A 15,963-nucleotide genomic window follows, 5' to 3' on the forward strand; every position below is an offset into this window, starting at 1 on the left:
TTTTGAAACATATTATAATCACCCAACATTTCCAAAATTAGAACTTACTGTACATTTATTTCTAGATCCCTGGCTCATCCCAAATGCTACACAATCACATTTGATTTCTTCTGCGAGTACAGATCCTTTCTGGTAAATGTCACAGTGTGACAGGCACAAAGCCTGGTCACCACAATCATACCCTGAGGGGCCCCAGTACTGTCACTTCCTCTCAAGTGTATAGACTTTGCAGCAGTTGATAGCAAACAGAAAGAAGACCAGATTTTAGTATCTTTGTATCTTTTACTGAATATGCTAAAAATGATGGATTACTGGAATACTGCATATGGGCAGATGACCACCACTTAGATGGCTAATTGGCCGAGGCCTCGTGACTTTGTCCTGTTCTTTCAACATGTTAAAACAAGCATCTGTGCTGCTGTAGAAGGTGAATTTCCCCGATGTGGGATCAATAAAGTCTTTCTTACCTTATATTAACTTCCCTTATTTCTAAGTCAAAGAGGCATGAAAACATTTTGTGTATTCAAGATTTAAGTTTAAATGATAAAATAATAAAAGTGAGATGGTCGGTCAGTTTGTGAGTGTCCACAGAGAATCAAAGGCTCAGAATCTACATCCTGTTTAAAATCTCCATAAAGGCCTTCTCTTGGCTCGGAGAAACACGATGATGTCTTCTGACAAAGCAGGTGAATCTTTTCTTTTCTTTCTTTTCTTTTTCTTTTCTCTTCTCCGACTAGCCTACTCCCCAACAGCTTACTACTTCCCTGAAAGAACATGCTGTGGTTGTGGGTTTTGTGCGGCAATGGTGAGTTATTTCACGGCAACGAGGGAGTCCTGTATATGATAAGCACATTTTATTTTTAACTGATCGGCATCATTGAAGGAAGTTTTTATTTATGCTCCACTTCACATTCAAACAACACCACAGCTGCGTAATCTGCAATTGCGAGTTTGATATAGTTAAAGGAGAGGAGGGATTTTTAGCCCCGATGTTTTAAAGGATTTGAATCTGATCTGCCGTCATCAATCAGCCCGTTCGACTTTATTTTTGTCTCGCAAAGCAGGAGTCAGTATTTGAGAGACTGTCTGCAGCCAAGCATTGGTGTATGAAGCCCTCTACTGGTCTACACACGGTCTGAAGAAGCTCTCACTACAGGCACAACAGATTAACTCTGTTTCAAGTTGTTTTATTTATTTCATTGTTTATTTTTACAGGGACAGTAAAAAAAATTAAAAGTAATTGCAACAGAGTGAGCTGGCAGCTAATTCACATCTGATGTCCCTGGGCAAGTATACAAAGAGAGCAACATCAGAACAACTAAAAACATGACAAGAAAATACATCATCAGTGTTAGGTGATAAAATAAGTATGATAAACACAACTAATAAATACAAGGCAACCAATCAGTGGTGACACATTTGTGCTGGCTTTAGCCAAAACTTGAGGCTGGTTTGGAATACTTTTAAGCTTTCTGAGTATCAAAGGTTTGTCCGAATCAAATTCAACTTCCCTTTGTCTTTCGAAACAGCGGTACCCAGTCACCCCCGGCAGATGCTCCAGTCTGATCTGCATTATGGGATCGACCAGACATCCAAGAGGGGCTGCCAAACAGTGGCGTATCCAGGACATTTTCACAGGGGTGGCCAAGATGGGAGCTAGTGTGGGGTGGCCATGCGGGGGGAACTTTTATGAACGGCATACGATCAAAATATGTAAATATCACATTGTTCTGTGCCAGCATCTACACACCGGTACTAATTAAGTCCTTAGACTTGTGCAAGTATTCAATGAATTGTCTTGTGTTGATGGACTTGAATGAATGACCAATCAGGTCTGGTGTGGCCAAAGGGGTGGCCAAAGAGGTTTCGGTTGTGAGCGTGGCCACCCCAGGCCACCCCCTATAATCGCCACTGCCGCCAAATTATGAATTATTTTTAAACATTAGGTAGCCAAGTTGAGAAAATCACATTTTTTCAGGATGTTTCGGTGACGATGATCCATGAGATTTGATCTCAGACCTTTAAGATTTGATTATAAAATCAGTATGCACAGGTGAGCGTTTTCACACAGACATGTAACAGTTTGTTAAACAGTAAAAGAGATGGCACAAAATCAGTATTTATGTATGTACAAACAGTTTTGCAGCGAATGGGAGTTAACTGGTGCATGATGCTAAAATTATTCAGATTAAATTAAACATTTTATTTGGCTGACTTGAATTTTGAAAGAAATTGGCATCAATTATAATGCTGAAGTATTTAAAGGAACCTAAAATCCTTAATATCACAATTCATTGAATGGTTGATTCTCACTGCGATAAACATGCAAACCGTTTTGCTTAAATGGAGAGTCAAGGACCAGACTCCTTGTAGCTGTTAGTTTGGTCACAGGCCCCTCTTTATATTATGGACAAACATCACTGTATTATCAGCATACATGTAAAAGCTAACAACTGGATCGACTTTTAGCAATTTATACACAAAATATTTGTGCGAGAAATATTCTGCAAACAAAATTGTATTATTGTTTGGCAAGCATGTAAAACTGGCAGCGAACTTCCTGTGTTCGATTCTCGTTTTACATCCATGATTGGGCAGTTGAGGCTGCCACCGGAAGTGCCGCTGCTAGCACCCGCTGCCACGATTTGAGCTAGCCCCTGCTGGATAAAAGGTAAGACTGCTGAAACAGATTGATAAGTCACTACCAGCATTTGCCAGCAGTTTATGAGAAATCACCCTGATGTGACAAACCGCTTGTGAACTTTCGTTAGACACTTTGCAGACACTCGGGCTTGAATTATCCCGCGAGCGAGATGGCTATCTGATATTAGCTTGTCAATGTAGCTAGCCGTTGGCTAGCACCCATAGCGTTAGCACGCAGTATTATCTTGATTAATATCAGGTATCGTCGTCGTTATTCCACCACATTGGCTCACAGTTTGTCCTAAACACATTAGGAGTAGGGCAAATTAGGTCATGTAAGGTGTTAACCTTCGTACTTGTTCTTAACTTAGGCATGATCCACAGCACGTTGAATCATAGCTTGTTGCTAAATAGCTAGCCCGGTTAGCCCCTGTCACATTAGTGACACCGCCCTTACTTCGTGGCCGCTAATGTGAGTTAGTTGGTGAGCCGATGCTAGATTAATTATTCAGTTAGATTGTTCGTGTTGTCAGTTGTTCCTGTCACGAGTAATAATGCCCATTTTAGATAGAGATATGCTAACTTTGGTCTTCGTAGCCCAGCCCAGCTGCCTCGAGCATGTCAATGCGTCATCGGCCTGCGCTTGCTCAACACCAGTGTTGATCAGTTGTTGGCTCAGCTGGTCTGCCAGTCACTCTGGAGTGCTCTGATCAGGCTTGTCCCAGTTCTTACTGCTGGTGAATTAGTTGGTCTTACCTTTGAGACTTTAACCCCGAATGAAGTCGTTTGGAGCCGCTGTAATCATGAAAAACCTCACTAATTTGTTGTGTGTTTGAAAAAATAAACTCAGGTGCAATTGAGGGTTATTTGACTTTTTTTTATCTGTTCACTGGTGGTGGCAATGATGATATTGATGACTAACTCTAATATATGTTTTTATCAGAGGAAGGAGCTGCCACTTGGTCATGGAGGTCACTAAAGGTAAATGTATATTTGCTTACTTTACTGCATTCGATACTTCACTACATTGAAGATACAAGGGAAAAGTTGCTTTATCTCGTTAGTTAGAACTTGGCTTTTCTATACTTGTGTGTCTTGTACATCTCAGGTGGAACATTCAATTATCTTCATAAGCTGTTAAGACTATATGTTAGGGCTGCAATGTTACACTATTATGTGTTTTGGTATGTACTAAAATCTCTTTCTTTACCGCCACACCTCTGTTTATTTTACGTACAGTTAAGCCTGAAATACTGCGGGTTCAGCTGTGACGTGTGGTGAGAGCATAGTGACTGCCGCTTCAGTCACAAATCATTATCATTTGGAAGACATCTGTTTTTTTGTTTTTTCAGAATAGGTCTATTTTTGTTTCCTCATCCTCTGATGGCAAGGTCCTCCGGGCAATTAAAATGACAGTCTCCATCAAAACAGCTCTGCTGCTATTTGGCTGTAGACATATGTGTGTGTGTGTGTTCAGAGCAAGCTGATGCAATGTAGGTGGTTATAAACCTCGCTCAGCACCCCTGATTCAAAACTTCTCCAGTGTGTTTGAGGCTGAAGGGGAAAAATTGCCAAACATCACTTGAATCACATTGTGAGTTGTGGATGGACCCAGAGTGTTTCAGTCAATATGTTCATGCGGGAGCTTGTGTTAAAGAAATTAGAGTTGCATTTCTTCAGTATGCATCTGCGCTGTTCCAAAATGATCTGTTAAGTATACGTGTACCATTGCACCCCTAAGAAATGGACACATTTTCAGAAGAGGTTTTTTTTGGGTATGATTTTGGAATTTATTGTAGTGAGGCAAGTTCAGCTGCAACGTAAAGAAATGGAAGTGGCATTTTTGTCATGATCATATAAAGTGTTTGCAGGTTCATTTAAGTTCCATGTCACCTCAGTAGGTAAAGGGGATCACGCAATGCCAAATCCAGGCGGGCAGACGGACAGACCTGTCAGCTTCCACTTCATGGAGAGGTTAGTAGCAGCAAAGCCGGCATCCTTCGAGTCAGGAGAGCTCTCAGCAGAAGAGCGAGTTGGTTGAAACTGTATAACAGCGGAAAGATTGTCATCCTTACAAGCAAGGCTTCACACCAATTTCACTCACTATTTAGCATTCCATTTCTCATTCAGAAGTTTAAACCCAGGGTTTGCTATTCACACTGTTTCCAAAAAACAATTCATCAAAATCATGATCCATTTTTAAAACCTTATTCTCTCTGAGATGGAGAACAGTTTCACATGGGGAAGCAACAAGCGGCGTACCTTGCCATATTTGGTCTGGTTCTATTAATCATAAAACAGCATGATTCAGCAGCATCAGCAAGGCCGCCGACTTTGTCTTGAGTGGCGGTTTCTTCAGACCAGATAGACAAAACACCTAGACCCAGGGATCCCACAGATCATAAATATCTTCAGTCGTCTTAATTTTGATTTTCACTTCTCAAGGTCACAAAGTCAATCGTCTTTATTTTTAATCACCTCACCTAATCTTAGATTAGGCATGATGTTGCATGTTGTCATTGATTTGTCGATCAACAGTTAATTAGCAATTATTCGGATTAGAAGTGCTTGAAGTGATTCGTATCACAATATTGCCGTCATTTAACCAAAGGCATTGTTGGTAACTGGTACAGGATTGCTATAAGACAACTGTCACAACCATGCAAGTAAGTTTTCTAATTGCAAAAAAAAAAAAAAAAAGTACATGATGTGATGCTTTGGTTGTTTCCAGTTTTATGTTGAAGATTTGCCTGTTCAAAGTATTATACCACGAAACGCTTCATTATAGTTGCAGTTCTGTTGGAGCCTTTGCTGTTTTTCTATTGATTCCCATGTATTTTTGTCTTCGACAGCATGCTCCCCAAAGCAGTGAAAAGGCGAGTGCATGCCTTGAAGAGGCTACAGGTGCAGTGTGCCAACATCGAGGCCAAATTTTATGAGGAGGTCCATGAGCTTGAGAGGAAGTATGCTGCCCTCTATCAGCCACATTTTGACAAGGTAATTTAAATGTTTCTTTGACAAAATGTCATGAAATCACTACTTTACTCGGCTGAGAAACTTTTTAAAGTTTTTTTTTTTTTTTTGATATCACGGTCATGCAAAAGATGCAACGAAAAGATCTTCAATCCACTGTGGCGTTCCCTGCACTAATGTGTGTCTTTCTTGCTCAAACTGAGCTCAGCGAGGACAAATCCTTGGTGCAACATTGAAAACTACCACGACGAGTAGCCAACTGTCCTTTTGTCAGTCAAGGCTATTTCCAGCGTTAGTGACAAGAAGCCAGCATTTCATAGTTGCACTATACTGGCAGCTGATATCCTGCAGCACCTGTCTGTACGTTGGACCGCGTGTGTGTGTCTGTGTCTGTGTCCCTGTCTCTAACACATGCCCCCGATTTCAGTGTGCAAGCTAAAATATCTGAGAAAAATGAAATGTGTTTATGTGCAGTCATTTTCACTTGTGAATACTTAGTTGAAATGATTAATTATCTGTGACTGTGTGTGTTGGGTGTTTGTCAAAGCGGCGAGACATTGTCACAGGCACAGTGGAACCCACAGATGAGGAGTGTGAGTGGCACAGTGACAGAGAGGAAGAGGAGGAGCTAGCTGTGAGTACAGCGTCAATCTGATCAGTTTGCCGCATTCTACAACCCCCAATTTTTTTCCTCACTGAAGGAAAACACATTATCTTCAACCATGCTAGAGACCTGAAACCCTTTCGGTACCAAACTGAGATTGTGTTTACATTCGTTTTGGTTTTGTAGAACTCTAGATTTCAATAGAACTTCCCCTCAGGTTTAACAAAATAAACATGGATATCAATGAACAATGAATTCCTAGGAGTGCTGTGTCTGGTGTTTTGTAGGAGGAAGTGAAGGAAAAAGCTGCTATTGAAGATACAAAGAGAGAGGAGCCAGCACCGGCAGAAGACCCAAAAGGCATCCCTGAGTTCTGGCTCACCATATTCAAGAGTGTGGACATGCTCAGCGACATGTTACAGGTATGCCTCGGTGACTCATCTCCGGCTCAGGCATGTCATCACATGTTTGACCGTTGTCTATTAAACCCGACTGTTTTGTCTCCTGTTAGGAACATGATGAGCCAATCCTAAAGCACCTGAAAGATATTCAAGTCAAGTTTTCAGAGCCTGGGCAGCCTATGGTCAGTATCAACGTCTGTTATCAAACTGATGATCCACCGGACAAAAATTTAATCATAAGTTAAGTAAAATTAGTGCTTGTAAAACAGCCCTTTTCTTTTCAAACAACCAGTGAATGTCCATTCAAAAGGATCCATAAAAGAGCCTGTGGAAGTCATGGATATTGAAACTATCAACTTCCAGTCCTGGAGAAGTTTTTGCAAAATAAATAAAGGCCAGATATTTTAGAAAAGCGATGGAAATCACAAATACCTGAGCACTAAAGTAGTTCAGTTAACATCGACCAAGAAATCTCTTTTGGTTAATATGGAATTACTTTGATCCATGTTTATGCTTTATGAAACATAACGTCATTAGTCTTAGTAAAATAAAAATGATACATTTCAGCATGGATTCCTCTCAGATGCAAACCCCCCCCCCACACTCATGAACGCACTCATGCATCTCACACATCCTGTTCACAATTTTTTAATTCTAAACATCAAAACAATATTTTAATGATCTGTCTCGGCTTCTTTTGCAGAGTTTCACATTAGAGTTCCATTTTGAGCCCAATGGTTTCTTTAACAACGCAGTCCTCACTAAAGTCTACAAGATGAAGTCGGAGCCTGAAACCTCGGACCCCTTCTCCTTCGAGGGACCAGAGATCATCGACTGTGAAGGGTGAGAAATCCCTGGCACATCACGCCACACGAATCGGCCTCCTCGTGACACTTCTCTCAACTTCTTAGATTTTCCTATTTCATTTCTTGTGTTCCCTCCTATTTTTCCACACGCCTCCTCTCTCCAGCTGTCAGATAGATTGGCACAAGGGGAAGGACGTGACGGTGAAAACTATCAAGAAGAAGCAGAAGCATAAAGGCCGTGGCACTGTCCGCACAGTTACCAAGCAGGTTCCTAATGACTCCTTCTTCAACTTCTTTAACCCTGTAAAAGGTAAGAAATCACATAAATGGATGCACACCTCAGTTGTCTCCCCCTGATAGAGTAGAAACGTGGCTGCACCCCATGGTGTTGGAACTCCTTGTAGCTCCATGAAGCATGTGTGAACACACACTGTGGCCACTGCACTGAGCTGAAATCAACAGCAGGTGTCGCCAAACTTCTTCTCCAAGAGTTGCTCTTTCCTGGCGCGTGGACGGAAGTGTCAGAATGTCTGTAGTTCACTGAAGTTGAACTTTGCTCCTCAAAGCTGCGCTCACTCGACACCGGCTTTACCATTACTTTCCAAAACAGGTTTTCCACATTAGCTCTAGGTATTTTGGTGTGTTAGCGGTGCCAAAGAGTCAGTTAATGACTCACATATGATCAACTGACTGAAGGGCAGACATGTGAGAGCAGCAGACAGCTAACGACTGCTATCCATTAAGGATTAGTTAGTCAGCGTGCACCTTCAGTATACAGTCAGCCTCTCCTTGGCAGACATTCCTGGATTTACTCTGAACTGACCTCATCGGCTGATCAAGCCTTTGTCTTGTTAGTGCAGTCGCAGTCCGAGGTTGAGACCGGTGAATATTAATAGCACTTCGCTTTGTGTTATCAGGTGTGGCGTGTGTGTATCTTTGGGGTGTGGTTGTCTGTTACTTGTTGAGCATCACCCACCCGTCATTTAAACGTGACCAAAGAATTTGAATTTGCTCCTGAAATATGTACCGGTTTGTCGTGTGTTTTGTTGAAATGTTGCTTTGAGTGAAACAACATGAAAACATGGTGACCTGGTCGAGTCTTTGCCATTAAAACAATCATTAATAGACATTCTTCACATTTGCCCTCAGAAGTGCGTTTTTGTGCAATCGACATACGTGAGGACGTATTATTGAAAGCATGTTAAGTAAAACACGTGAACAGAACCTTGATGTCTTCGAAAAAACTTGAGAGAATCCTTTTCCACTGTGTTTATTATGTTCATTTTTAAATGTGAAATAAAAACAAAACAAAAGCATGAAGTCGACCTGTGTCAGTATTAAGGCTTAACTGATTATTCATGAATGAATGTGTCCTTGATTTTTTTTTTTTTTTTTTTTTCCACTCACAGCTTCACCTGATGGACAAATGGTGAGTAACATGTGACTTGTCTATGAATAAAGCACCGAAAATGAGAGTTTTCCTTCACAGCTGCACGTTTCATTGACTCTTTGTCTTCTTTGTTACAGGATGAGGAGTCTGAGTTCACCCTAGCCACAGACTTTGAGATCGGTCATTTCTTCCGTGAGAGAATAGTTCCCAGAGCAGTCCTGTATTTCACCGGAGAGGCCCTGGAGGATGATGAAAGCGTGAGTGCTTTTTCCTGCTGCGCACGCACACTTGTTACATTTACACACAGAAAAGTTCTTACACACACACCACAAAATGTGACGTTTTCCGACTGAAGCGAAAGCTTAACTTGTCGTCAGAATTTGCTTGCACCATTGTTTTTTTTTTTTTCCAATTGCAGTTTGACGAGGAGGAATTAGAAGAGGGAGATGAAGAGGTGTGTATCTGCACATGTTTGTCACTCCACTATGACACATCAGTCAATCACTGCCAACACGTGGCTGCTTGAACATCGAACAACGCTTTTGTTGTTCTGTCTTAGGAGCAGGATGAAGAGGAGGAGGACGATGATGAGGGAGACGTTGACCCAAGGGTCTGTATAAGTTCATTTGTCATGTCAACCAAGTTTGTAAAGTGATCACACAGCTCAGCTAGCGCAATGCTTTATGACCTCAGTGGTGAACTCAAAGCACTACCTCTCATAGCATCCAGCAAAACTGAAAGAACAAGTTTCAGGGAAGTAGGGAGAGTTCAGAGAAGTGTAAGGAATTTTCAACTCTGGGATTTTCCTTAGTTACCCAAGCCAAAGGTGGGTTGCCACTCCCTCTGTGTCACTGGGCCACTGCCTTCATGTGACTGGGCCACTGCCTTCATGTGACTGGGCCACTGCCTTCATGTGACTGGGCCACTGCCTTCATGTGACTGGGCCACTGCCTTCATGTGACTGGGCCACTGCCTTCATGTGACTCTCCCTGAAACACAGGGGTTTTTGGTGGGTTTCTTTTTTTGTAACATTTCTCTGGCCGCTGCTTGCTGGTGGCTCTCCAGGCAATGCAAGCAAAGTTAACATCACTTTCAGTTTCATCCCGAAAAAAACGACTAGACTTTAAACTTGAGTTGCGCAACCTACTTTACTAGTAAACATCTAAAACTCCAGAGGTGCAGCCATAGCCATCCCTGCATGCTACAAAAGTAAAGCCAGAGGACCCCCTCATGGACAAGATATGAACCTTTTGTTTAAAAAACAAAAAAACAAAACTCAAAGTATTTGAGATGCTGTGAGAGGTTTGAATAATACATTTTAATGTTCAAGTATGTGAAAGACTGCTGTTACTAATGTATAACGGAAATCATAACATAAATCACTTACTGCATCTGAAATAGCCATGAATATGTTTATGGACATTTATTTTCTCCAGCTTTTGCCACCTTTGTAAAACTCCATCCATGGGTAAATTGTGGACACTGTTGAATTCACAACAGATGTACAATGTTTGTTTGTTTGTTTCTCTATCGATCAAACTACTGAATGTTCATGTGCTGCCCTAAGACGAGTGCGACTATGTCGAGCCTTCGGTACCATATTAGATTGAACCCTTGGTAAATTTGGTTTAAAAAAAAAAAAAGAGTGCACAGGCGTCAGTCAAAATCTGGAAACTAATATAAACATTAGTTGGAAAAGAACCATAAAAAAAAGTTTCTGGCATTAATTTCTGTGTCCATCTCTGTCAATCATTCTGTTTTTAATCAGTCTTCTCAAAAGGTCTTTGCTTTTCTGTTCAAACATGCTTAAATTATTGTCAAAACATTGACAAAGCCGTTCATTCTCTTTGTATTTGGGCTCTTGGTTAAGATGAAAAGCCTGTTGTGGCACTCCAGCTCGTCAGAGTTCAGGTTTCTCATTCACCAATGATTCCTTGTGCTCATCATGCCGTGTCTGTATGTGACGTTAAACTTGTGCATAACGTTGTCTCTCCTCCCCCCGGATCCCCCCCTCCCCATTTCAGGCATAATCACTCATTCTCATCTCATGCATTTCTAGGTAAGGGAGAAATGAGGGCGGCGTCCCCTTGCAACATACACTGGCTTTATATCATGGTTATGGCTGTCTCTCTCTCTGTGCCTGCATCTTTAAGTCTTCCTGTAGTCCAAGCTGTTTAGGAACCTCTCACATCCTGGGTAGATGTGGCCTATGACCCCCCGCCCTTCCCTGTTTCTTCTCTCGTCATCTAGTTGTAGTCCCTCTCCCAGGCTTCTAAGGCTGTACCAAACGGGGGTTAAACTAGTTTCCTTTCCTTTTCCAGCATCTGCTTTCCTGTCAGCCTCTTCTTGTGTGTAGATGCCCTGTGGTGTCCTGTTCTAAAGTGGTGTCTCTCTGCTCCCCCCCAACCCACAGAAAGAACAACCTCAGCCTGCCGAATGCAAACAGCAGTAACCATGGCGATCATTGGACGTGGAGACTTGCTGTCCATCAAATCAGTTCTACTCTTGCAGTTACGAACTTTCATCCGAACGCAATAGGACGCAAATCAAACTGCGTTTTTACTATGTGCATGACCTTCTTTCTTTTGTCTTGCGCCCATCTCACCCTCTCTTGTTTGGTTCCATTCAAACTCACAGCAGAAGTGACTGTAATAAAAATACCGTAGCCTCCTCACACAGGCGCTGTCGTCTTTGGTAAGGTGGAGTAGGTTCCTACCGCCAAGCACCTCAGAACATCCATCATCATCATAGGGAAAGGGTAGGAAAGCAATGGATTCCAACTTTAGTTTCCATGGAGATAAATCTGTTACTCAGGGTTTTTTAATGCCAACAAGAGAGACGTTAGCTTACAGGAAACTGCTGAACAAATTTGACCTAATCTGTCACTGGGGTTGCTGAAGTGTTTTTCTTTTGTTATGGTGTTTTGTTTTTGTTGTTTTTTTTTAAGACATACATTGTATCATTTTGACTTTAATTTACTTTTTTTTTTTTTTTTAATATTCATTGTCATGTCATTGGACTATTTATTCTGGTGTCATGCAGCTGTAGGAAGTGGTGCATTTTGGGGAACTCTCTCGAGTCCCAGCCACTGTCGGAGGCTCCTTCCTCATAGGCTCAAAACTTGGTTTGGCTTTGCTGGCCAACAAAACCTGTATACTGCCAAGTTTTTATTTAATTGTTAAATGCCATTTGAACCTTGAAGAATTTGTTCTCCGTGATTCTGCCTACTTCTGTCCAAGTGTATTGGGCTCAACAAGCATTTAAACTGAGCACTTGAGTGGACACGTGTAACGCTTATTCCCGCCGTGTGACAGCCGTGTGCAGAGGCATACATCTGTCACGTGTGGCTCTTCCCTCTTTTCTCCATCACCCTCTTGAATGCTCTTTCAACTGCTAACAAGCGTAACGACAATTGTCTGTAAAATGGAGACATTTGTAGCCCAGTCATCACATTGGATCCCCGGTGATGACCGATTGAAGCTGACGCCGTGTGACCCGTAACCTCGTGTTGTTAATAATCCCCTCAGGTGTTGGTGCAGTTCTCCTCTAATGTCAGATTCCGTTATGTGACAGGGTGCAGGTGGTTTTGGATCAAATGTTAACAAGGAGGAATTGAAACTTCTGTTGCCAAGAAGCCAACATGACAAAACACACCGTCCTCTTTTGGAATTGTTTGCCAATTCTCATTAACACAATATAATCTAATTCAGAATTTCAAGTTGTTAAAAAAATATATAAATATTTCTGTTATTGTATACTGATTCAATAGAATGTTTGTGAAAAACATGCAACTCGTTGCCAATGTATGTTGGTCTGCCGTCGGCCCGGTGACCGGTCGTCTGCAGCAGTGATGACAACCCATCCCCATCTCTCTTCTGGAAAGAACGATTGTAGATCCTGTTGGACAGATCTCAGAGCCACGGTTGGCGTCTTCAAAGCCACCATATTGGATCGTGAGCTAGCAATGGCCTTAACTGGTTCTTATTCTCAATTTGTTACTTGGGCAATATTTCTTTGCAATTTGTACAGAGTTAGTTAAGATATTCTATTAAAGTTGTGCAACATGAGTGTGCTTTTGTGTTTTCTGTCTTTTTTTGTGTCATTTTGAAAGGAGGACCAAGTCAGCAGAAGGGGAGTATCTGTCTGTCTGAGGACAAAACATAATGGCAGTTTTAGTCAAGGGAATGTGTCCATTATTACCTGGCGGCTGCCATTCCCCACTGTAGGTGTTGCATGTTTTAGAGCATTCAGGAGAGCCTGACCTTTTATTAAAGCGCTAACAAGCGCAAATAAATTGATGCGATGCAAGACTCCAGAATTAATTTTAATTGCTTTGATTTGCATGCTGAGCTGGTACGTTAAAGCCTGTGGTATGTCAACGGTGCGAGGAATGCGAAAAATGTTAGTGGCGCTTGTTCTCTGCACAAATGAAATGTTTCATCCTTCTGCTCTTAAATAACATCCTGATCCACATTTGGGTGGAAGGTGACGTCTCAATGTCACCAATGTCAGTAAAACCTGGGGTTTTCCTTTCCATTCATTGTATTATTAGGGTACCTTCAAGGCTCAGGCCCTAATAAGTTTGCTCGTTTTTACTTGCGCGTGTTAAACACCCCCCCCCCCCTCCGTCTGTGTGTGTGTGTGTGTGTGTGTATGTGTATATATATATATATGTATGTATAAATAAATGTCTTCATCTCATAAAGATGAGTTTTTCACCTCTGCAATACTTCTTGACTCCAGAATGCAGGAAGAGACAGACACGTGGATTTAGCCTGAAGCTAATAATGACCCATAGCTACTGACTGTGAACAACAGAAAAACTGTCCCACAAAACATCAATACTGTCCAGTTCAACTGGTACAATCCAGATCTTTATCCAGCTGTACGATCAGGAATCAACAATCACGATTTGAGCCAAAAGCGAACCATGACTCTCCTGGGAGCGTCTTCCACACACAGCTCGGCGGTATCCAGGCTGGAAGAATTCACTCATGGTCTGGCCAAATACCAGGCGAGGCAGTTAGAATGTCAAGAATTCTGCTTCCCAGATAGGGAGAGTATGTACGCTCCTCTGAGTGACCCTTGTAATGCATTATGGAAGATAATGGCTGGAAAGTTCTTGGAGGAGAGCGACGAGTCTGTGTCCTGGCAACCTGCAGGTTTTCCTCTGTGTGGTGAGAGATGGTTTTCTTATCCTCTAACCTTCAGCGACACTTCTGTCTTCGTGGAAACTGAGGTGACAACATGTGAAAAGATCTGGATCCGATCACCGACGTCACCAAGCCACAGTGAAGCCTAGTTATGAGTGGGACCAGTAGGAAACGGTGAATTCCCACAGCAAGCAAACTACAGACTCTGAGCGGTATTAGGGGGATTCAGCCGACTTGAACAACGCGCTATTCATGCTGACGCTGCTGCGTGGGGGTTCGTTGGGCGACTCACTGGAACAAGGAGTCTAATTGTGTCTGACGAGGGGGAAATGGAGCTGCAGCTCATACTAAAAACTGATGACTGACAAATAAGTTGCCAGCTAATGTTGCTCTCTACCAGACCTAGGCATTGTACGGCCCGCGGGCTACGTTTGGCCCTTTGGGCATCCCTGTGGTATGTCAGTCATAAACACAAACAAGCAAGTATTTATGCTGTGTATGCAATACAACTGTGTTGCTTTTATTTTTGAAAAGCCTGGGGTTTTTATCATTTCCACATGGAGGCACGTGTCTGTGTCAGTCTGCCTGCACAGCGACAGGCGATGCTAGCCAGCTAACCCTGGCCCCCTAAAAATGTCGGCTCCCGTCAAAACAAGAAAAGTTGATTCTGAATGCTCCGTTTTCAACAAGACATGGACTGCTAAATGTTTCTTCACAGTAGTTTGTGATCCACAAGTCTGAGAGTTATGAATCGCCGCCATGCCACAGTCTGGATTTTTCTCACTGAACAAGTAAACTGAACTGCAAACATCAGAAGCACTTATTGCTGTTTGTATGAAGTTGATCAGCTGCTTATCTTTAACGTACTGCAAAACACCTTTTCAGCATTTGTGAAGACTGATGAGTTAAAAATAAAATGAAACAGCGATGTAGTGATTGTTTTTGTTTAAAACTGTTTTTTGTTTTTTTTTATACTTTCATAGGGTTATTTTCCTTTTGGACCTACACCACAATTTACATAAATATTTACAGAATATATATTGTATACTTATATATATGTACTTATACTTATATATAAGTATAAGTATATACTTATACTTGTGACTACCGGTAGCAGCTAATCAAAATGTATAATACTGGGCAGAATTAAGTTCAAGTTACTGTTCGTTTGGCCCTCCAACACAGTTTAGATTATTCCACATGGCCCCATGTGGAAATTAATTGCCCAGCCCTGCTCTATACTGACAGCAGTGGAGCCTTGTTCAGAAATACAAAAGAAAATATGTGAATCCAGAACATAACAAACATGGAGGTCAGTTCAATTATTCTTTCTTCCGTGCTGCTAGGGGTGTCCCAAAGAACCTCTTCGTGGTTCTTTTTGACCTCTCAAGACTTTCTAAATCTTCGAGGCAGAGATGAAGAACTTGAGCTCCGATGAAAAACTGGAGGACAAAATCCTTTGTTTCCTGTGCACAAATCTGTAATCCTGCTTAACGTGGAACATGGACTTGTGGCATTAATTGTTTTGTATTAGTTCATTAGTAACATTTTAACAGCTTTGGTTTTGAATCTTTTTTTGCAGGAGGTTTTTTTCTTGTGCTCCTTCTGACAGATAATAGTAAATAAATGACGTGTCTGGACATTGGGATTGTGGCACCATGTTTTACCTGAGTTCGAATAGAATCCAGTTTATATCATTAGAAGTTCTTTTGACTTGAGACATTTCGACTGCAGGCTGCCCTCCTGTGTGATGCTGGAAGGTGAGATCATGTGGACCATTTATGATGTAAAGTGTTACTGAATGCAGGACGAGCAGAAGAAGTGACCAGCGTCCTCTGCACATTTGTGTGTGAGGCACCGAGGGGATGTTAATGAACAAAAGAGAGGAGAGGAAAAAGATATCAGTGTTGCACTCAAAGGGGGTCCACATGACAAAGACAAGTATTCAGGCAGCCGGGATTATCCTTAAATGAAGCCGTCCGCCATCGCCTCA

The 15,963-nt window shown here is 41.9% G+C and overlaps 1 protein-coding gene across 2 annotated transcripts; it reads left to right on the forward strand.

The window, feature by feature from the left end:
• The first annotated feature begins 2,543 nt into the window (after positions 1–2,543).
• Positions 2,544–12,884, forward strand: nap1l4a (nucleosome assembly protein 1-like 4a). 2 transcript variants are annotated; one of them, XM_086208388.1, is made up of 14 exons: positions 2,544–2,671; positions 3,587–3,624; positions 4,542–4,617; positions 5,496–5,640; positions 6,164–6,250; positions 6,508–6,642; positions 6,732–6,803; positions 7,325–7,464; positions 7,592–7,737; positions 8,837–8,856; positions 8,955–9,074; positions 9,236–9,271; positions 9,377–9,427; positions 11,231–12,884. In XM_086208388.1, the coding sequence occupies exons 2-14, from the start codon at positions 3,609–3,611 to the stop codon at positions 11,267–11,269; spliced, it is 1,083 nt and encodes a 360-aa protein (XP_086064514.1). In that variant the 5' UTR covers positions 2,544–2,671; positions 3,587–3,608; the 3' UTR covers positions 11,270–12,884. The 2 variants fall into 2 exon arrangements, with proteins under 2 accessions (XP_086064514.1, XP_086064515.1); XM_086208389.1 differs by lacking the exon at positions 11,231–12,884 and adding an exon at positions 10,842–10,876.
• The last annotated feature ends 3,079 nt before the right edge of the window (positions 12,885–15,963 follow it).

Source organism: Aulostomus chinensis, chromosome 7 (genome assembly GCF_037954235.1).
Source record: "Aulostomus chinensis isolate RoL2024-O1b breed Wild chromosome 7, RoL_Achi_v1.0, whole genome shotgun sequence".
NCBI lineage: Eukaryota > Metazoa > Chordata > Actinopteri > Syngnathiformes > Aulostomidae > Aulostomus > Aulostomus chinensis.

Coding starts and splice junctions, on each gene's coding strand:
- nap1l4a (XM_086208388.1), top strand. Junction 7,738..8,836: donor CTTCTTTAACCCTGTAAAAG/GTAAGAAATCAC, acceptor TTCCACTCACAG/CTTCACCTGATGGACAAATG. Junction 9,428..11,230: donor AGGGAGACGTTGACCCAAGG/GTCTGTATAAGT, acceptor CCCAACCCACAG/AAAGAACAACCTCAGCCTGC.